The 22,392-nt window shown below is 40.0% G+C and overlaps 1 protein-coding gene across 1 annotated transcript; it reads left to right on the forward strand.

Moving 5' to 3' along the window:
• The first annotated feature begins 1,110 nt into the window (after positions 1-1,110).
• Positions 1,111-22,359, forward strand: Dld (dihydrolipoamide dehydrogenase). The gene is made up of 14 exons (XM_042684627.1): positions 1,111-1,251; positions 3,460-3,538; positions 5,710-5,789; positions 7,455-7,523; positions 8,357-8,426; positions 10,479-10,579; positions 11,056-11,199; positions 11,650-11,751; positions 15,973-16,163; positions 18,300-18,470; positions 19,463-19,652; positions 20,062-20,199; positions 21,486-21,575; positions 21,665-22,359. Exons 1-14 carry the CDS (start codon positions 1,213-1,215, stop codon positions 21,728-21,730), a joined length of 1,530 nt encoding a protein of 509 aa, XP_042540561.1. The 5' UTR covers positions 1,111-1,212; the 3' UTR covers positions 21,731-22,359.
• Positions 22,360-22,392: the final 33 nt, after the last annotated feature.

Below are 22,392 nucleotides of genomic sequence, written 5' to 3' on the forward strand. Positions count from 1 at the left end.
AGGAGAAGAAGTTTATTTACCAAACTGCTGCCCCTGCTGTTCTTGGTGGAGAGGCAAGGCTGAAAAGGAAAGGGGGGGGAGGGAGGGGGGTGACCCACTCCAGGGCAAGGATTTATCTAGGCCAGGGACCAGGAGGTGTGGCCAGGTGGGGGAAAGAGGAGGCTATACTGGATCCAACGTGACCTCAGGGTCTAGGACTCTCCTAAGATCAGATAGGAGACATGTGACCTGAGATGGCCCAGGATGTGACCTAGCAGGAGGGGAAGGTGACTGCTTCCAGGTCTGCCAGTTACCTATGTAACAGATACTCCCTACCAAGAGGTAGGGAGGTGTCCTTTGCAGACCTTACATGGTGATTCTCAGATCTCAGCCTCCTGAGTTGCTAGGATTACAGACAGTTTCTGGTTTCTGGGCTCAATCGTTCAACCTTTTAAAAAAGTGTTTTGTGGAAATCTAAAATCTTACACATTATGCCACCCTTTCTAATATGCTCTGCAAGGTAGGTGTGTTCCTCAAATGAGGACTAGAAGCTAGTGTTTCCTACACGTTGACAGTTATCTTAGTTACTTAGAGCAAGATGTTGGTAATGAAAAACCATCTGTGGCCCCATCTCTCACACGGCATTTAAGGGCCAGCAATAATTAAGACCAAAGGCTTTCCCTCAGCACTGCAGTCACCTTCCCCTTGCTAGGTCTTAAGAGTATGTAGCCTGTTTCCCTGGCTCTTACAAAGAAATAAAAATGTTTTCTCTGCATGCCGTAAAGGCAGACAATGCCTATGGAAAATGTCAGGGAAGGCCAAGCACCACCAACACCTAGTCCACTTTGAAGCTTTTCTTCCTCCCCGCTCCCTGCTTGTGCCTCTTCTCTTTTCTTTCCCCTTCTCTTCTTTTCTTCTCTTTCTTGCTTTTCAGCAAGCTTCGGCCTTCTGCAGCAGACGGCACTGTGGTTACCACCCCTTCCAAGCAGAAACCCTCCGCAGCAGCTCAGAAAGCTCACCCCAACCGAGTCCCGCCCTCGCGGCCACAAAGCCCTCCGCTCTTTACAACGGTAGCACGACACAGCCACCGCACGGGGCCAATCACGTCACTCCAAGGTAACGACGTACGCCGGCGCTCGCTCATGCGCAGGGCCGGGAGACCTTGGAAAAGTGGTGGAGTCGCTCAGCTGGGGCGAAAGCTTTGGCGGAGAACGGGGAAAGTCCTGAGGAAACATGCAGAGCTGGAGTCGAATGTACTGCACCTTGGCCAAGGTGAGGGCCGCCTGGGTGGGGTCGTGCTGGGTCCGGGGCACTGGGAAGCCCGCCCGCCGGGGCCGGGACTCGGCCGGGGGCCTGGAGCCCGGGCCGGGACCCCCTCCGGCCGGGGCTGTGGGGCCTGGGCCGCCCGGGCCTCGGCTCGCCAGCCCCGGCTGGGCCTCGGGCGGTGGGCCGGGGTCGTCCCCGCCGGTGAGAGGCCGAGAGCCACCCCCTGCGCTCCCACACCGGGCCAGTGGGCGCGCGTGCCCCACGCAGGCCTTCACCTTGACCCGGGACACGCAAACTACCGTTGTCACAGACGGCCCGGCTCCCCGGACCTCCACCTCAGCCCAGTTCTGACCCCGGAGCCCCTCACTGTTCTGTAGGTAAGCCCGGCGCCACGATTGCGTGGCTCAGCCAGTCCCTGCAGGTGGTCCTAGGGATTATCCCAGGTCCTGTCCGCTTCGGTGCCCTTTGCCACCCTTCAGGTCCTTCCGTGAAGCTGTTTTTAATTGTAGTCGGTTCACACGAAGACAGCTCTAACGTTTCACCTTCCAACTAAGGAAGGCGAACTGGGTAAGGGGATCGTGGCCGGGCCTTGAGAGTCCTTAAAGACAGTCTGGCTTTTCTGTTATTTTACTGTGTAACATGGCGAAAACTCGATCGAGTCTACTTCTCTTTGGCCTGCTATCCTGACCCCAGGTTCCGCTGGAATAGAAAACCTTACTGTATCCGTGTTTTTTTCTCCACGTTTTACTGCCTTTTTTTTTTTAATTGTCAAGGTGATGCATACAGCGGTTACATGCAGTAATAAGTACATTTCTTGTCAAACTTGTTACTCCTTCCCTCATTTATCTCCTACTTTCCCTTCCCCCTAGGCCCCCCTGCCAATTGTACAGGTCATTTCCAACATACTGTTACATTGGTCCCCTACTTGTCCTTTGTCTCACCATTCTGTTGTTCCCTTCCCTTCCCTAATTCAAATAATCGCATATACAACACCAGGGTACCAAAATCAAATACAGTGACAACAGGGGATATACCATAGGGGGAAGAACATACAAAACAAACAAAAAATCACATAGTACATTAGCATCATTCCACTTAGCATCATCTTACATGGTCATGTGTTCATAGTCATTGAGCTATTCTGTTCATCTGATAAGATTATATAGATGTACACTAACTATTGCAAATAAGGGAAACTATGGGACCTATGTTTCTTTGGGTCTGGCTTACTTCACAATAGGATTTTTTCCAAAGTCTTTCCATTTCCTAACAGATGGGGCGGTGTCATTCTTTCTAATGGAAACATAGCATTCCATCGTATACTGTCAAAGACTATCTACAAATTCAATACAATACCCATCAATATCACAACCTCATTCTTCAATAAAGTAGAAGCAATCCAAAAATTCATATGGAACAGTGTAGGTTTTGTTACTGCTCCTCACATATCTGCTGTGACAGGAGCAGGAACTATTTGCTTTTCTTTGTCTCTCTCTGTTGCTTAGTATAGGGTAGCTTTAGGTCTTTATAAAGATTACACAACTATGATAAAATTAGTGGAACTGTCTTTTAGAAATTGAGTACATTAGTAGTGCATTTTTCTAGCAACCTTGTCTAATTTGTTGTTTCTACTTGATGGCTCAGGAACATGGAAGATTGGTCCAGGTAAGTACAGACTGTTACATACTGCAGAGTGAGGAAACAAGCTGAAAGAGGACTTGTCCAGCAAGCTCAAGGTCCTGGGTTTGATTCCCCAGTACCAAAAAGCAAAAAAAGAAGCAAATAAAATTAGGAAAACAGTAATTACAAAAAGGTTAAAAGATTATCCTAATGTGGATTATTTGAATACTTGAACTCAACACTTATACTATAGTCCTGGCACTAACAGTAAGGCATACTTTGTGAAAGTTAGCAAAGCTTGAAATCATTGGATACATTTTTGTTAATTTAAATATGAAATGGTTTGTGAAACAAACCTAATAAAAAGGTAAAAATGACAAGCTGAGATTGTGAAGTTTAAATAATAGTTAATGCTTGAGGAGAAATTGATATGTTACTTCTATGTGGCAATAGAAGATAAACTAATAATTAGTGCTTGACATATTTGCTCAGAATTGTCATGTTTTCATCAACTCTCAGTAGTTTCAGGATTTGAGTTTTTATTTAACACAATGGAACGTTTTCTTTTTTCTCCCTTACCCCTTTCCCCCACAGAGAGGCCACTTCAGTCGAATATCTCATGGCCTACAGGGAGTTTCTGCAGTGCCTCTGAGAACTTATGCAGATCAATCAAGTAAGTACTCAGTACGTTTGTTTTTAGACAAACTGATAGTTTTTTCATATTTTAATATAAAAGCAAGAGGATATTAGAATCATAAGGCCCCCCCCCCCCGCCCCCCCCCCCCCCCCCCCCCCCCGCGCTTTTTTATTCCGGCCAGATCTAGGGCTTGAACTCAGGGCCTGTGCTCTGTCCCTGAGCCATGGCACCCATGATGCCACTTCTGGCTTTTTTTGTCTATGTGGTATGAGGAATCAAACCCAGGGCTTTATGCATGGTAAGCAAGCATATTACCACTAAGCCACATTGCCAGCCCCAGAAGAATTCTTTTACCTGTTGCACCTAGACTTTTTTCAGTTAAGCTTACATGCTTATGTACAATTCCTATTACAATTTCTGCGAGTTTTTTTTTTGGGGGGGGGGAGGGGGGCCCAGTCGTGGGGCCTGAACTCTGGGCCTGGGCACTGTCCCTCAGCTCTTCAGCTCAAGGCTAGCGCTCTACCACTTGAGCCACAGTGCCACTTCCGGCCTTTTTCTTTTTGCTTATGTGGGCCTCATGCATGCAAGGCAAGCGCTCTACCACCTTCCCAGCCCCCTTCTGCAAGTTTTTAAAAGTGTTATTATGATCCAAGTTTATCAAGATTTGCAGTTTTTAATCTGTTAGATATGACCTTACTTTTCATGATAGGAATAGATATACTTAGATTAAGGTTACTTATGTTGAATGATTGATTTATTTCTTTGCAATTTTTACTTCAACAGGTGTTTAATATCTATGTTCTAGCTAACTGCTGGTTTATATCAGTAAACCAAATAGACATGACCCTGCTTTTATAGTTGCCCAAGTCCAGTGGGGGAAGATAAACATCTAACATACAACTGACAAGGGGTCCACAAGCTAAGCACAAGGGACTCTGAAATCTGTATATGGATCGGAAATGATCACAGAATTCTTTCTTAAGGATATTTGTTGATTTCTGAAAAGGGTTGGAATGGGAGTGGGTGGAAGTGTTCCAGGTAGAAGGAACAGTATGTAGGAATATTTTAATATGGAAAGGAGCATAGTACATTTGAGGAATGAAAAGGGGGCCAGAACTAATAAGGACTGAAATTCATTAAACAATTGGAAGATCACTAGATAAGGCTCAAAACCTTATTAGTTTTAGCTCTCCTGCTCACTTGGTAGGTGCTTTGGGCTACTGTATTCTGTTGATCTGTCTGACCTCTTGCTTCTTTGAAATGTCCCATTTATTCCATGTTTGCCAACCTCCTTTACAGAAAGGTTCAGTCCATTGGCCAAGTTTACACAACTAAGAGGCAAAGCTGAGATTTGAAGTCCATGAAGGCTCTTCCCTTCATGCAGACATGTCTTCTACTCTCCCTAAATTCCTGTCAGTTACTGTTAAGTAAAATTGTAGAATTTAGCCAGGTCACTAAATATAAAGTTAATATTATTAAAGTCATTATATTCCCATATACGATAACTGAAAATGAAATATAAAGTAATAGAAATGAACCTTTAAAATGTAATTTTTTAATTTATTTTTTATTTCTAACTTTTTGCCCATCCTTGGGCTTGAACTCAAGACCTGGGTGTTACCCCTGAGCTTTTGTGTTCAAGGCTAATGCTCTACCACTTGAGCCACATTATCCACTCCCAACTGTTTTAGTAGTTAATTGCTCATAAAAGTCTCTCTCATGAACTCTTCCTACCTGGGCTGGCTTTCAACCACCGTTCTCAGGGCTGGGAAGGTGGCTCAGTGGTAGAGTGCTTGCTTTGTATGCATGAGGCCCTGGATTTGATTTCTCAGCACCTCATAAGCAGAAAAAGCCAGAGGTGGTGCTGTAGCTCAAGTAGTAGAGCGCTAGCCTTGAACTGAAAAGCTGAGGGACAGCATCCAGGCTCACAACTGGCCAAAAAAAGAAATACCAACTGCCATTCTCATATCTCAATCTCTTAGGTAGCTAATATATCAGGTGGGAGCCCAGCAAAATGAGTGCAACTTTTATTAACATCAAGTGTCATGAACAAATATACTGTGTAGAAAATGCTGTTTTTTTGAGTATTTAAATTGGGTATTTTCTTGAGTGTTTAAATATCAAGCTTTTTTTTTTTTTTTCCAAAGAGCTATTTTTGGTAAATATTACAAGAGTTACTGCTTCATATTGATTTCTTTTTATTATAGTTGATGCTGATGTAACAGTGATAGGTTCTGGTCCTGGAGGATATGTTGCTGCCATCAAAGCTGCCCAGTTAGGCTTTAAGGTAAGGTTTAATGTTAGTGTTAATTTTGTTTTTGTATGATGTAATGAATTCACCATATTTACAAAAGACCTTAGGTAAGTGCAAATTTTTTAACCGTGCAAATTATAAGTTTGAAACGAGTAGAGAGAAGGTTTATAGGTTTGTATTGGTCATATGGAATGGAAAATTAAGTCTACTATTTTTCTTCTTCTCAGAGTTTTCCTTTAGCTTCCAATCAGTCTTGGGAAGACTATAATAGAAGAAAGAAAGACTGGTAATGTTGGGTTGAAGGCATGGCTCATTTGGTAGACCTCTAACCAGTGAGTGAAAGTAGATGCAGGGGCTCCGTTCGAGTCCCCTTTGCAGACCTAGAAAAAGGAAAGAATGATAATATTAAATGAAAACATCTTTTACAATAATTTACTGCTGGTTCTACCAGCAGATTATGGGGCAGTGGATAAAGAATATGCCCATGCAGTGTTAACATTGTGAGGCTTGAGCTCAGGGCTTGGGCGCTGTTTCTGAGGTTTTGTACTCAAGGCTAGTGCTCATCTACTTTGAGCTACAGCTCTACTGTGTTTTCTAGTGGTTAATTGGAGGTGAATCTCATAAACTTTCCTGCCCCAGCTGGCTTCCAACCTGATCCTCAGATCTCAGCCTCCTGAATGGCTGTGATTATGAGTGTGAGCCACCAGTGCCCATATAATCTTTTGTCCAAAACACCATGGGGCAAGGAATGGGTTAACCAACTGAGCTGGAAAAACTGAAGGTATCTTCTGCATTCTCCACATTTAAAAATTCAGATTGGCCCAGGGCTTTCTTAAGAGAGTTACGGGGAAAATGCACAGAAAAACACTTTTCAAAGATGGATAACAAGAAATCATTAACTAGTGAGGTAGGCAGGTTTAGTAACAGATCCAGGAAACCAGGAATCACTGACTTAAGTTAATGCAAGGACTCTTGTCTCTTGACTCTTGTCTCTTGACTAGATTACTGAAGAAGTACCCAGGGTTTTCCACTGTTTTTTGTTGTCGTTGTTGTTTGTTTTGGTCAGTCATGGGGGCTGAACTCTGGGCCTGGGTGCTGTCTCTCAGCTATTTAGCTCAAGGCCAGCTCAAGGCGAATGCTCTACCACTTGAGCCACAGTGCCACTTCCAGCATCTTTCTGTTGATGTCCTGCTGTAGAATGGAACCCAGGGCCTCATGCATGTGAGGCAAGCACTCTACCACTGAGCCAACTTCCCAGGCCTTTCCACTGGTTTTGAAACGCCAAATCAAACACTAAGGGCTCTAGGGTTTCCACTTGAACCTCAGTTTTTCTTAGTCAGATGATACATTTTAAAGAACTGTTATGTTGGCTGGGAATGTGGCTTAGTGGTAGAGTGCTTGCTTAGCATGCATGAAACCCTGGGTTTGATTCCTCAATACCACATAAACAGAAAAAGATGGATGTGGTGCTGTGGCTCAAATGGTAGAGTGCTAGCCTTGAGCAAAAGAAGTTTAGGGACAGTGTCCAGGCCCTGAGTTCAAGCCCCAAGACTGGCAAAAAAACCCCAAAACAACTGTTAGGTCAATCTATGAGAAAGCACAGTTCCAGTGGCCTGCTTTGCAGGACAGTGAGGACTGTTACATTGGGATTTGAAGTGCTTTAGGTTGTATGTGGCTAAGTGTTTGCTCTAATTACAGACAGTCTGCATTGAGAAAAATGAAACACTCGGTGGAACATGCTTGAATGTTGGTTGTATTCCTTCTAAGGTAAGTGTATGTTTTGAATAGCCAGAGATTTTTTTTCCATGAGCCACAACTATAAGGATGTATTGAGACTAGATTATTAGAATAACATTAACGGTATGATTTTAAAAGCTTATTTTTCTGTGTAAAATTTATTACTTATTTTTGTCGGTCACGGGGCTTAACTCTGGGCTTGGGCGCTGTCCCTGCACCCTTCAGCTCAAGGCAAGTGCTCTACTGCCTGAGCCCCACAGTGCCACTTCCTATTTTCTGGTGGTTTATTGGAGACGAGTTTCACAGACCTTCCTGCCCATTCTGGCTTTGAACCATGATCCTCAGATCTCAGCCTCCTCAGTAGCTAGGATTACAGGCGTGAGCCATCAGTGCCTGGCTCTTTGTAAAATTTAATAGAGTGCTGTCACTTTTAGCCTACCACATTTTATGTGTCTAAGAATAGCTAGTTTTTCCATTCAGACCATGACAACGACGTTCCTTTTTTTCCTCTCTCTTTAGTTTTCCATTACCAATGAAAGAGATAATTCAGATAATTACCAAATTCCTCTTTTACATCTTTATGTATGTAAGCATGACTACTTTTTTTGCCTGCCATGCTAAAGGGTGTTCTTAAGCTCTAGCTTTTAAAGAAAATGAAGTTGATTTTGTTTTTCATTCCTGTTGGTTGAATTTGCCTTCAATTGATTACATAAGGAAAGAGTAAACTGATAGTCTTATGCCACTGTAATAGCCTTGTACTAGTCCATATAGAGAGGTAGAGAGTGTCTTTTGATTATGTCATATAAGTGCCTTTTGATTGCAGAGAATCTGAAGATTCGATAATTTTGCCTTATTTCCTTTAGGCTTTATTGAATAACTCTCATTATTACCATATGGCCCATGGAAAAGATTTTGCATCTAGGGGAATTGAAAGTAAGTATACTTTAGCAGTACTACTGACAAGCTTGGCCGTGTGTATCATACAAGAAAATAGTGAGGGACAAGTAAGAAAGAATCTTAAAAATAAAGAGAAAATTTGAGTTCTTCTTAGAACTCATATTAGAGAATTATGAGTTCATATTAGATCTAGATTATCTTTTGTTCCTTTACAGTCTTTGCTTGCAGTTTGCTCTGTGTGTGTGTGTGTGTGTGTGTTTGTGTGTGTGTGTGTGTTTGTGTTTTATGTGAGCAGAGAGTTGGTTTTCATGCCACATACACCTAGGGATCACTGGGAAGGCTGGATTCTTGAGTCCGAAAACAGGTTAAGGAAGGAAGGCCTGCTGCCTAAGTTGTTGATAGAGTAAGAGAAAGGTAAAGCTTAGAGGAAAAGTAGAAGTACATTTCATAACATTTGAATTTGGTATGTCTTACCTTCTGCCATAGGTTTTTGTGTTGTTTTCATCTTTTCTCTCCAATTGCTGTTATTGAAAGATAATTCCAGAAGCATAGTCTGTTCTAGAAAAGACTAAATATACCCTGGGGTTTTACTCTTACTTAGTTTCTTTATTGTTGTAGACTTACAAGAAAGGGCTATGCATAAGGAACCCAGTGTAGCTGGGCACCGGTGGCTCATGCCTAGCTACTCAGGAGGCTGAATCTGAGGATTGCATTTCAAAGCCAGCCTGGGCAGGAAAGTCCATGAGACTCTTATCTCCAATAAAATCACTAGAAAAGCAGAAGTGGTGCTGTGGCTCAAGCTATAGAGCACTGGCCTTGAGCTGAAGAGCTGAGGGGCAGTACCCAAACCCAGAGTTCAAGCCCCACAAACCAACCAAAAAAAAAAAAAACCAGTGTGTGCATGCACCAAAGCAAATATGTATAACTTCATGAGTTAGAAGTCAGAAGAGATAGAGTAGTCAAGAGACACACATTGTTGGAAGTGGTGCTGTGGCTCAAGTGGTAGAGAGCTATCCTTGAGCTGAAGAGCTCAGGGACAGCGCCCAGGCCTAGAGTTCAAGCCCTATGACCAACCAAAAAAAAGAAACACATATTGTCGGCAAGGCTTTACATTCTAGTTCAGTGACGTCGGTAAATTGGAAATCCATCTAGTCTATTTCCTTACCTCTAAGGTCTGTGTTGGTTGCATGAACTGATTGCTAAGACAATTTTATCTCTACAGTTCTATTGAGTTAAGAATTTTTATCTTAACATGGTTGCTTCAGAGTTTTCTTCTGAGTTGGGATTAAAATCTAATAGTTGATTGAAACACTGTTGTATTAAATTTCTATACTTGAAATTCAAATATACATTTAAATTTTTGTTTTTATGAAATTTAGCATTTCCTTTTATTTAAAAGTTAGATACTGTTTTACTTTGCCATTGTACTTTAAATGTCCACCAGGTAATAACCATTATAAAAGAAGGGCATAGAATGTGTCACCGTGGGACATGTTCATTACAGTGTTTTTGTTGGCAGTACTGGGCTTTGAACTCAGGGTTTTGTGTTTGCTAGGTGGGGCTCTACCACTTTACTCACATCCCAGACCATAATATTTTGTTTAGGGCTGCATTTTTATCCAAGATGTACATTTAACATTGTTTGATAGGTTCTGTTATTGTTACATGGTGATGTCAGCCTTTTTTCTTTTTAAAATTTTATGTACTTTTTTAGTATAATTCCATATGATTATAAATTGAACTCTGGGCCTGAGTACTGTCCCTCTCTTCAGCTCAAGGCGAATGCTCTACTGCTTGAGCTACAACTCCACTTCTGGTTTTCTAGTGGTTTATTGGAGATGAGAGTCTCACAGACTTTCCTGCCTGGGCTGGCTTTGAACTGTGATCCTCAGATCTCAGCCTCCTGAATAGCTAGGATTACAGGCATGAGCCACCGATGCCCAGCTGAAATTATATAATTTGAAAAAATAATTATTTTATATAATTCTATCAACATTAAGCAGAAATCTTTCAAACCTAATGAATAAAAAATACTACATTGTTTCAAAAATTTAGCTAAGGACTTAAGATTTCTTTGACCAATTGCAGTGTCTGGAGTTCACTTGAATTTAGAGAAGATGATGGAACAGAAGAGTACTGCAGTAAAAGCCTTAACAGGTGGAATTGTGCATTTATTCAAACAAAATAAGGTTGGTGTTCACATTTCTGTTTGATTTTGTATGTACGTCAAACACTGTATGCTAAAGAGTGATGCTATTTCAACAACTTGGCTGCTGGGGGAATTTAAAGTAATGCTGACCTGAACTAGATTTGCATGGTATAAAAGTATTTGCTGGGCTGGGAATGTAGCATAATGGTAGAGTACTTTCCTAGCATGCATGAAGCCCTGGGTTCGATTCCTCAAAATAAGAAAAAACTAAAAGTAATGCTGTTGCTCAAGTGGTAGAGTGCTAGCCTTGAGCAAATGAAGCTTAGGGACAGTGCCAAAGCCCTGAGTTCAAGCCCCAGGACTTGCAAAAAAAAAAAAAGTATTTGCTGTCACATGTGTAGTGTTTATGAAGGAAGTATATTAGAAATTACAGAGCATTTTTCCTTTTATCTGTGTATATTAATCAAAAAAAAATCCTTTAAACTTTGAAAATTTATAAAAATTTATTTTACGAAGGTTGTTCATGTCAATGGCTTTGGAAAGATAACTGGCAAGAATCAGGTCACAGCTACAAAAGCCGATGGCAGCACTCAAGTTATTGATACAAAAAACATTCTTATAGCTACCGGCTCAGAAGTTACTCCTTTTCCTGGCATCACGGTATTTATGCTTCTTTATTCCATACAACTGCTAACCTAAGTTTTGTAAATCACTTTATGCTGTTCATGAATTTTAAGTGCAATTTGTGATCAGAATATTGTACTTTGACAATCATTCAGCCTGGGAAAGTTTCCCATTTTTTCCTGCATTGATTTTCACTAGACAACATTTTATTAAACATTTGAATTCAATGTGAAGTTAAATCATTTTGTTTTGGAATGTGGAATGGTAAAATTTAAGGGTAGCATTTTTATTAATATATTTTACTTTTTAAATACTGTATTTGGTCTTCAAAAAAGTTTTTCTAACATTTTCAACTGATTTGATAAAATTGAGTATGAAGAGAAAACAAGTAGCTGAATACTTTTAGTGATTTTTGTGAAGTGAGATCATAATTAGTAAATGACTGGATTTTTCCAAATAATTTTGGTTGCGTGTTTGCTTTTCTAGATTGATGAAGATACAATAGTATCATCTACAGGTGCTTTATCATTAAAAAAAGTTCCAGAAAAGATGGTTGTTATTGGTGCAGGTGTGATTGGTGTAGAATTGGTAAGTTTTTTTTGTGTGTTTTTACATTTTTTTTTTTGCCGGTACTGGGGCTTGAACTCAGTGCCTGGACACCGTCCCTAACTACTTTTTGCTCAAGGCTACCTTTCTACCATTTGAGCCACAGTGCCACTTCGGGCCTTTTCTGTTTATATCATACTGAAGAATCAAACCCAGGGCTTCATGCATGCTAGGCAAGCATTCTACCACTGAGTCACATCCCCAGCCAAGAATTGGTAAGTTTTGTCTTTCTGTTTCTTAATCACTTGGAAGGGACTTAATGCCCTATTTGGTTCCTTTTATAATATCTTAGGCTAGTCAGCCTTGTGCTTTGCTTAAACATGGTTGGTAATAGCAGATGCACTTTTTCTTCCAAGATAACTTTGAGGTAATCATTAGTCATTAGAATAGTCTCCTTTATTTTATAATCTGCTTCTGTTTCTGTTCTTTGATACTGATTTCTTTGTTAATTTGACACAGCGTTCAACATTGTAGACAGTTCTTATTCTGAGCAAAAATCACACACTGTACAACATACATGATACGAGTCTTCCTTACATGTGTTGGAAATTCATGCCAAACCATTTACAATTCTCTGTGCACCTTGTTCTTTTGTCTTTCTGCCTGACTTGTTCTTCCTTCTTGTCCATCCAGCAACTTCCATGTATCTCCATTAATCCTTTTACTATGTTGTAGGTATCCTCTCCCAGGGCTATCCCATCTTGTCATCACCAAGAATCACACTATTCTGAAATCATGAATTCAAATACTATGTTCTCTAACCACAGTCTCCTTTATTTACTTACTACTCCTAGTACACTTTTTATTTTTATTTTTTAAATTGTTAGTATAAATGTGATGTTCAGAGGGATAGTAGTTACACAAGTCAAATAATGAGTACATTTCTTTGTGGACAATGTCACTCCTTTACCTAGTATACTTTTATATTCATTGTCGGCATACTTTCTAGTCCAGAAATCCCCTGCTTTTTGTTGTGTTTTTCCTATCTCTTGACCGATTTCCTAATTGGTTTGATTCCATTGTTCCTCACATCTGATACTTTTCTAACATAACTTGCTTGGCAAACTTGTCTTGGTTGAATCTAGCTGTCTCCTTTTTAAAACTATTCTCAGGGTGTTAACTGCACCTGAAGGAAATCAGACCCTCTGGATTGGTGCCTGTATAAATGTTTGTTCTCAGACTTCAGCAGAACTCAGAGCCTTTTTGTGCTCAAGGCTAGTGCTCTACTATGTGAGCCACAGCGCCACTTCCAGCTTTTTCTGAATAATTTATTGGAAATAAGAGTCTCACAGATTTTTCTGTCCAGGCTGGCTTTGAACTTCAATCCTCAAATCTCAGCCTCCTGAGTAGCTAGGATTACAGGTGAGAGAGACCAGTGCCTGGCTTTTACTTTTGACCTTCCTTCAAGATCGTTGAAGATAAGAACTGAGTTTTAGTGTTATCTGGATCTGAATGGTAATCATTTAGTTCTACTGTGTTCTGCACTATCTCATTTCAGTTTTAATTTACATTTCTTTAGTGATTTACTTGAGTTTTATGTGTTTATCATCTATCTGTCTTTCACATACTTTTCAATCTAATAGGTATGTGGTTTGACTTGGCCTTGTACTATTTGAACCACATCCAACCCTCTTTTGATCAGAGTCTTCCATTTTTCCCCAGGCCTGGCCTTAAACTGAGATCTTTTTACTTACTTACTTTTTACTCTAATGTAGTTCAAATCATAGGCTTGTATCCCATGTCCTTGTTTATTGAGATGGAATCTCTCTCTGTGTCTTTGCCTAGGCTAGCCACAAGCTGAGCTTCAGATTTCCACCTTCTGAGTAGCTGGGATTCAGTTTGTTTGCTTTTTAATCATTGAGTTTAGAGGTTGTGTACATAGGAGTTACAGTTACATAAGTCAGGTAAAGAGTACATTTCTTTTTGGACAATGTTACTCCTTCCCTTACTCTCCCAGTTTTTCCCTCCTGTTCCTACCTACAGGTTGTATAGTTCATTTTCAACATAGTGTCTAGTGAGTACCACTGCTGCATTTGTTCACTCTCCGTCTATGGCTTTTTTTAAATACAAATTTTGTTTTGTTTATATGGTACTCAAGAATTGAATCCAGGGCCTCATGCATGCTTAGGCAAGCACTCAGCCACTAAGCCACATTCCCAAACCCAGTCTGTGGCTTTTATTTTCCTGTGCTTAACACTTCTGAGAATACAGTTTTGATGAAGTCTAATTTTTTTTTTTTTTTTTTTTGGGTCCGGTTGTGGGGCCTGAACTCTGGGCCTGGGCACTGTCCCTCAGCTCTTCAGCTCAAGGCTAGCGCTCTACCACTTGAGTCACAGCACCACTTCCGGCTTTTTTCTTTTTGCTTATGTGGTGCTGAGGAATCGAACCCAGAGCCTCAAGCATGCAAGGCAAGCGCTCTACCACTGAGCCACCTTCCCAGCCCCGATGAAGTCTAATTTATCATGTTTTGTTGGTTTGTTTTAAGAATTATGCTCTTGGTGGTGTGTCTAAGAAATCTTTGCCAGCTTCTAGTATCAGAGATTATATTTGGGTTTTCTTCTAAAAGTTTTGTAGTCTTAGATTTTAGATCCATCATCCATTTTGAGTTAATTTTTATTGTTATTTTGTTTTGCTTTTTTTTTTTTTTTTTTTAATTGGTTGTGGAACTTGAACTCTGGGCCTGGGTGCTGTCCTGAGCTCTTAAGCTTAAGGCAAGCACTCTACCACAGAGCCACTTCTGGTTTTCTGGTGGTTAATTGGAGATAAGAGTCTCATGGACTTTCCTGCCTAGGCTGGCTTCAAACTGCTATCCTCAGATCTCAGCCTCCTGAGTAGCTAGGATTTTACAGGTGTGAGCCAAAGGTGCTCGACTGAGTTAATTTTTGTATGTAATTATTGGATTTTTAATGACCACTTACTAATTTATCTCTCATCTACAAAATAAATGAAATTGATAAAGTGAATGTACAAACCTAATTGAAAAGGCCAACTCAGGTAATTTTGTTATGAGATGATTATGTGTGTGTGTTTGTTTGTGTGTGTATGTATGTGTATGCACGCATGTGTCAGTCCTGGAGATTGATATCAGGCCTGGGCACTGTCCTTGAGCTTTTTTGCTCAAGACTAGCACTCTGCCACTTGAACCATAGCTCTATTTCTGGCTTTTGTTGTTAATTGGAGATAAGTTTCACAGAGTTTCCTGCTTGGGCTAGCTTCAGACTGTTAATCCTCAGATCTAAACCTCCTCAGTAGCTATGATTACAGGTGTGAACTACTGGTGCCTAGCTATTAGATTTTTTTTTGGGGGGGGGGGGGGTCTGGGTCGTAGGGCCTGAACTCTGGGCCTGAGCACTGTCCCTCAGCTCTTCAGCTCAAGGCTAGCGCTCCACCACTTGAGCCACAGCGCCACTTCCGGCTTTTTTCTTTTTGCTTATTATATAAGTTTTTCCCAAGGATTTGTTCCTAGTGTTTCATTTAATTCAGTAGTAAACTTAAGTTCATCTTGCTTACATGTAGCTTTATATATAATTCAGAAATTATGCTAATGGGTAAAATATTGAGAAAAAAACACTTTAGTTTGAATTACTTGAATAAGAAAGCATCTCTCCTTGGTTGAGAAAATACAAAGATAGGTGGTTTAATATTTGACGAACACCAGTGTGTATTAGGAGTAAGAGCCTAGTTTTCTTCCCTGGGCCTTTGGACTTAACTTTTCCCTTTTGCCAGTTAACGCCCTTCTGGCAGTTGTCTGTTCGTTCTCTTCTTTCACTGCTTCAAGTCTTTGTACAAGCGGTGTTCACTCAGTGAAGCCTTTGCAAATCACACTGTTGAAGGTTGCAGTCCTCTTTCAGTAATCTCAGGTGGCTGGCTTTTCTCATAGCACTGTTCTGTCATCTAGGGTAAATTTTATCTATCCATTTCCTCTTCAGGGAGCTTTATTGTTGTCACTAACATACCTAGAGGCTGAGAGGTGTCTAGTGTGCACTAGGAGCCCAGTGAATATTGAGTAAGAGAGTAAGTGTATTAAGTAACACCTGTTGACCCCAGGTTAAGTGTAAGCTGCTAATGAAAACATTAGCAAAAGAAGAAACTGCTATACAGTATATTATTTAAGATGATTTATTTAAGATGATTTAGAAAACATTCGATGTGGACATTCACTCTGTATGATTATCAGGGTTATTTTTGGATTGTTGTTTCCAGGGTTCAGTTTGGCAAAGACTTGGTGCGGATGTGACAGCAGTTGAATTTTTGGGTCATGTAGGTGGAATTGGAATTGACATGGAAATATCTAAAACCTTTCAACGTATACTTCAAAAGCAAGGTTTTAAATTTAAATTGAATACCAAGGTCACGGGTGCCACCAAGAAGTCAGATGGAAAAATAGATGTATCGTAAGTATGTTACATTTGTTTTTGATATATCATATTTGTTTCTTTAAGAAACACTCAGGTTTTCAAAATCAGATAAATAAACATGATAGTTTTGATAACTGAAGGCCATTCTGTTGCTTAATATGCTTATCAATAGTTAATTTAGTGCTAGAAATTTTAGTTAGATGTCATTGTAACATGTTTTCATAATACAAATTAGACCCATACATGAGGAAATCAATATTATCAGTTTATTTGGCACTCTATTAAATACTTAGGCAATTTAATGAAATAACTTGGCTAAGGACAGTATTAGTGAGTTCATCTAGTGCTGGATGTTTCTTACTGAGATTTTTGGTGGTGGTGTTGGTTTTGGGGGTAGTATTGATGCTGGTGCTGGAGATCAAAGCCAGGGCTTTGTGATGTTAGGCCAGGCAACTGTTCTACCACCAAGTCATGTCCTTAGCCATGAAATCTATGTGTATCTGTGTTTGTTTTTTTTTTTAAGGAAGTTGTTTCTTTGAGATAGAATCTACTATGCTAACCCAGACTGGCTTCAAACTTGGAATTTTCTTCCTTTCCAAATACCTTTCACCCCTATCTGTGCCATGTAAGACAGGATTTGAACTCAGGGCCTTGTGCTCTCACTCAGTTTTCTTCCTCATAGCTGGACTTCTACCTTAAGCCACACACCTTCACAACATTTTCTGGTTGGCTTGAGGTGATGTCTTACAGACTTTTCTTCCCAAGCTGGCTTCTCTAGGTCTAGGCATCCTGATGTGGCTTACTCATGTGAGCCACCAATTCCTGCCTTGAATTGACATACATTTGCAATATGTGGAAGTTTTATTGTGATATTTCCATTCATATACATAGTGCACTTTGAACTCCAACTCCACCATGTTCTTTTCCCTCCTTCCCACCTTTTCCAAGTAGTACTTGGAAGGTTCATCTTACTATATTCATATGTATATGAATATAATTTATATATAAATGCAGCATGTATCTATATATGTATGTATATAGAGATATATAAAATACCCATTGATCTTCACCTTTTCAGTATCCCTTCCAAACCTTTGGTAAGCACCTTGTTATACTGTGTTTCAAATTATATTTTTGTTTAGCTATACAGAGGAGTCATCGTTCAAATCAGTCAAATGAGTTTATGAGTGCAGTGCATCTTGATTCATGTTGGCCCTTTCATCGCCATCATTTATTCACTCCTGTCCCTCCCAAACCCCTCTCAATTTTCTTTTTCCTTTTTTTTTTTTTTTTTGTGCTGGTCCTGACCCTGAGCTTTTTTTGCTTGAGGTGTACTTGAGACAAGGTTTTACTTCTGGCTTTTTTGGGTTAAGGGTCACGGACTTTCATGTCAGTGCTGTCTTTGAACTACAATCCTCAGATCTCAGCTGTCTGAGTAGCTTGGATTATAGGCATGCCACTGGTACTCTGATCAGTTTTCTTTTTGTTGGTTGTGGGGCTTGAACTCAGCACCTGGGGCTGTTCCTGAGCTTTTTTGCTCAAGGCTAGCACTCTACCACTTTCAGCTACAGTACCACTTCTAGTTTTCTGGTGGTTAATTAGAGATAAGAGTCTTGACTTTGCTTCCTAGACTGGATTTGAACCACAATCTTCAGATCTCAGCTTCTTGAGTAGCTAGGATTACAGTCACGAGCCACCAACTTCCTGGTCAGTTTTATTCCATAGGATATGTATTCTCCCCCTTCCTTTCAAGTTCTGGTTTCCTGGTATTCATTTTGTTGGAGTTTTTCTAAGGAATTACACTGTTTGAATTCTTCCCTACAAATATTATACTTTGGTACCCGTTTATGTATATTTGTATACAACTCTGTACTTGTACGTTTATAAACAAGATCTAGCTTCTACATTTGAGATAAAACATGCATCCTTTGTCTCTCCGGACCTGACTTCACTTAACATAATTTTTTCCAGGTCCGTCTGTTTCTTTGCAAGTGATGGAATAGTTTTCCTTCTGGATTAATTAAATTCACTGCCTGTTTTGACTTGTTTTCATAATGACTCTTTATTATCAGAAATATCATTAGTCCTTGAAAAGTTTGAAATATTAAAATGTTACCTCTGTCATAAACTATGTAGACTTTGTTTACGAGTTAAACTCTGCTCATTATTTAGCATTGAAGCTGCTGCTGGTGATAAAGCTGAAGTTATCACATGTGATGTACTGTTGGTTTGCATTGGCCGGCGACCCTTTACTCAGAATTTGGGACTAGAAGAGCTTGGAATTGAACTAGATCCCAGAGGTAGAATTCCAGTGAATAGCAGATTCCAAACCAAAATTCCAAAGTAAGTTGGGTAATTATCTTAACTTTTCCTACTATTTTATTCTAGCAGTGTCATATATGCAAACATTTCCAGCCAGGTCATCATTTTACGTAATTATCAACAACAAAATGTAATAGTGAGGAAGACTTTGGAAATCTTTTTTTTTTTTTTGGGTCCGGTCGTGGGGCCTGAACTCTGGGCCTGGGTGCTGCCAGCCCCGACTTTGAAAATCTTTGAGAGGGGCTGGGAAGGTGGCTCAGTGGTAGAGCACTTGCCTTACATGCATGAGGCCCTGGGTTCCATTCCTCAGCACCACATAAGCAGAAAAAAAAAAGCCAGAAGTGGTGCTGTGGCTCAAGTGGTAGAGCGCTAGCTTGAGCTGAAGAGCTGAGGGACAGTGCCCAGGCTGAGTTCAGGCCCCAGGACTGGTCCAAAAAAAAAATCTTTGAGGGCTGGGAAGGTGGCTCAGTGGTAGAGTGCTTGCCTTGCATGCATTAGGCCCTGGGGTCGATTCCTCAGAACCACATAAGCAAAAAGAAAAAAGCTGGAAGTGGCGCTGTGGCTCAAGTGGTAGAGCGCCAGCCCTGAGCTGAAGAGCTGAGGGACAGCGCCCAGGCCCAGAGTTCAGGCCCCACGACCAGACCCCCCCCCCCAAAAAAAAAATCTTTGATAATTATTGCGATTTTAAATTAAGAATATTTTCTGCATTTTTGAATATCTTTCTTAAATGGTATTGTTTCACACACTATTTTGAAAGTAAGATTTGTGTCATGTTTAAAAAATGTCTTGGCTTTGGGAAAAACATATTTAAAAGATAATTAAAGAATTCTAACTAAATATAACTGTTTCCATTGTTCCAAGATTAAGAATCTGAACTTGGATTTTAGAAGAGCTGCCTCTGAAATATTTTGGGAGCACTTAGTAGCTCAAAGCATATTTTTGTTCTGGTGGTGTAAATAAAATACCTTTGATTTCAGAAGCTCACTTTTTGTTTGGTTTGATTTCTGTGGTAGTATCTATGCTATTGGTGATGTGGTCGCTGGTCCAATGCTGGCTCACAAAGCAGAGGACGAGGGCATCATCTGTGTTGAAGGAATGGCTGGCGGTGCAGTGCACATCGACTACAACTGTGTGCCATCAGTGATTTACACACATCCGGAAGTTGCCTGGGTTGGCAAATCAGAAGAGCAGTTGAAGGAAGAGGTAATCCTAAATGTGGATGGAATTAACCCCATCATGCAGAATTGAGCTATTGACAGTAGTAGCTGAGAAAGGGCATCTTGCATTAATATTTTTAATTACTGTAGAGTACACTAAGTCTTATATTTTTTTTCCCTCTTCTAGCATCATAAAGAGATCATTCTTAGATCTGCCAGCAGTAAAGTAGGGAAGAATAAGCTACCTGTGTTTAAAAAACTCCACAGCTTTTGTATTTGGCTTTGAAATATAACCACACTTTTATAGACATACAGGCCAACATAAATATTTGCTTACATTAATTGTTGCTTCTGTATGCTTTGTGAATATCTTTCTCCTTGGGATTTATTTTCTGAACAAATGATAGAAAATGAACTTATTCATTGCTTATATAGGTTCTTATCTTGTCTCACAGGGTATTGAGTACAAAATTGGGAAATTCCCATTTGCTGCAAATAGCAGAGCTAAGACAAATGCTGACACAGATGGTATGGTGAAGATTCTTGGACAGAAATCAACAGACAGAATACTAGGAGCACATATTTTAGGACCAGTGAGTATTCTAAAGGCAGAGAAATATACCATTAAGATTTTTGGAAAGCATTAATAATTATAAGTTAATTTTATACTACCTGTTTACATCTTGATGTTGCTACTGACTGATATGCTGCAGTGTGTGTGTGCGTGCGTGCGTGCGTGCGTGCGCGCACGAGTATTTTACTTGTTGGAGATGGGAGTCTCAGACTTTTCTGCTCAGTCTGGAGATCCTCTGTCTCATTCCTGAGTAGTTAGGATTATAGGTTTGAGCTATAGCACCTAGCTTGTCTAGGGTGCCTCCTAATACTCTTGGCAGTATTGCTTGCCATATCATCTACTTTCTATACTTTAGATAGATTACCCTTCTAAAACAGACCAAGCTACTTTCCCATTTCAAACCTTGCAGTAGTATTTTTCAACCTGAGATTTGTATTTGAGGCTTCTCTGAATATATTCTGCCCTGCCTACCTTTCTGACCCCATCTTTGCTCATTAATTTCTTGCCATATCAGTCTTTTTTTTTTTATTATTGTGAAAATAGCATACAGAGGGGTTACAATTACATGGTCAAGGTAATGAGTACATTTCTTATCAAGCATTGTTGCCTCCTCCCCTTCCCATCCCTTCCTATGTCCCCCCCCCACTGCCCCCCCCCCCCAAAGTTTGTTTTCGACATAACGACTTTACATTTCATTGTTGCAATGGATCCACCTGTATCCCTATTTAAACGATTTGTTTTCTCCCTTCCCCTCCACAAAGTATCCCAACATCAAATAAAGTGAGAGCAGGGTTTATACTGTGGGGGAGGGACATACAAAGTAACAAAGAAATCATCTTATAAATATGTTAGAAACAATTGCAAGAAAGAAAAAACATTTGAGTCCTTGGGGTTCATTTCACTTAACATCAGTATCAGTTTTTACACAGTTGACTTAAAAGACCAAGTGTGTGCACTTTTTAGAGCCTTTTTGCTTAAAGTACCCTCTACCTAGAAAGCTCTGCCTCCAGACCTTTGTATGACTCGTTCTTGCTCAGGCCTCAGCTCAGCTGTCACCTCCTAAGGAAAGCCCTAATAGCCAATGTGTGGTTGAGGTTGCAGAACAGCAGGATTAGCCATCTAGACTATCTGACATGAATCCAAGCTCTTCTGTCACCTTTTATGCTTTCCCTTACTCTTCCTCAACTGCTGTAATAGTTTTAAGAAAATGTTAAGTTCTCAAAGCCAGTCTCTTATTAATCATTGCTGTTTATTAACATGAAGGTTTGGCCCTGGAAGTAAAATTTCTTCTTGGCTTATTTTAAGGGTGCTGGAGAGATGGTAAATGAAGCTGCTCTGGCTCTGGAGTATGGTGCATCCTGTGAAGATGTAGCTAGAGTCTGTCATGCACATCCGGTAATTATTAGCAGTGTACAGAATGGGTATCTCAATTTTCTTCTACCCATCAAAATGTGTTTTTTAATTCTACATTTCTTCCTTTGCAGACCTTATCAGAAGCTTTTAGAGAGGCAAATCTGGCTGCATCATTTGGCAAACCAATCAACTTTTAAACTAGAAGATACATTTTTTTTTCTGTAAATTTCTGGAAGCTTTTGTAGAGGTCACATTTCTGATCAGCATATGCTCACAATTCCAAGAAATTCTAAGGATTGAAGTAGAAAGCATTTCATGGGCATGGACAGAATGGAATAATTTTATATGTATCTATATTTTAAATATTTTATTTCAGTGCATTAGCATGTGGGACCGACAAAGCTCTGATAGTAACATCCTGGGAAGTTTCCATCAAGCCGTATTTTCATGCTATTGATGAAGGGTACAGCTTTACTGAATTAATGTTACATGGCTTTTATCTTTTTTTATAAGGAAGGAACTACAGTATGATATGTGAACAGCTGTATTTGAAGGAAAATGATCAAGTTAAATTTGGTATTCATATTGGAAAGAAGATTCAAATATGTATAAACTGAACGCATATAAATAAAAGTGACCACTTGTTTTATTTAATTCCTAAAACCTTGCAATTTAGATTTGGATTTGGGTTTTTAAGATTCTGTTGAGGTCTACAAGTCTGAAGGATAGTTACTCAAAATGTCTACAAAACCTCAAATATTAAATGGAGATTAAAATGTATTATAGCAAGCAATGGAGACATCAAAATAAACATCTTAAATAGTCATTTATTAATTATTCTGAGTACATTTTTAGACGG

Source organism: Dipodomys spectabilis, unplaced genomic scaffold (assembly GCF_019054845.1).
Source record: "Dipodomys spectabilis isolate Male_0828 unplaced genomic scaffold, ASM1905484v1 ptg000089l, whole genome shotgun sequence".
Taxonomy (NCBI): Eukaryota; Metazoa; Chordata; class Mammalia; order Rodentia; family Heteromyidae; genus Dipodomys; species Dipodomys spectabilis.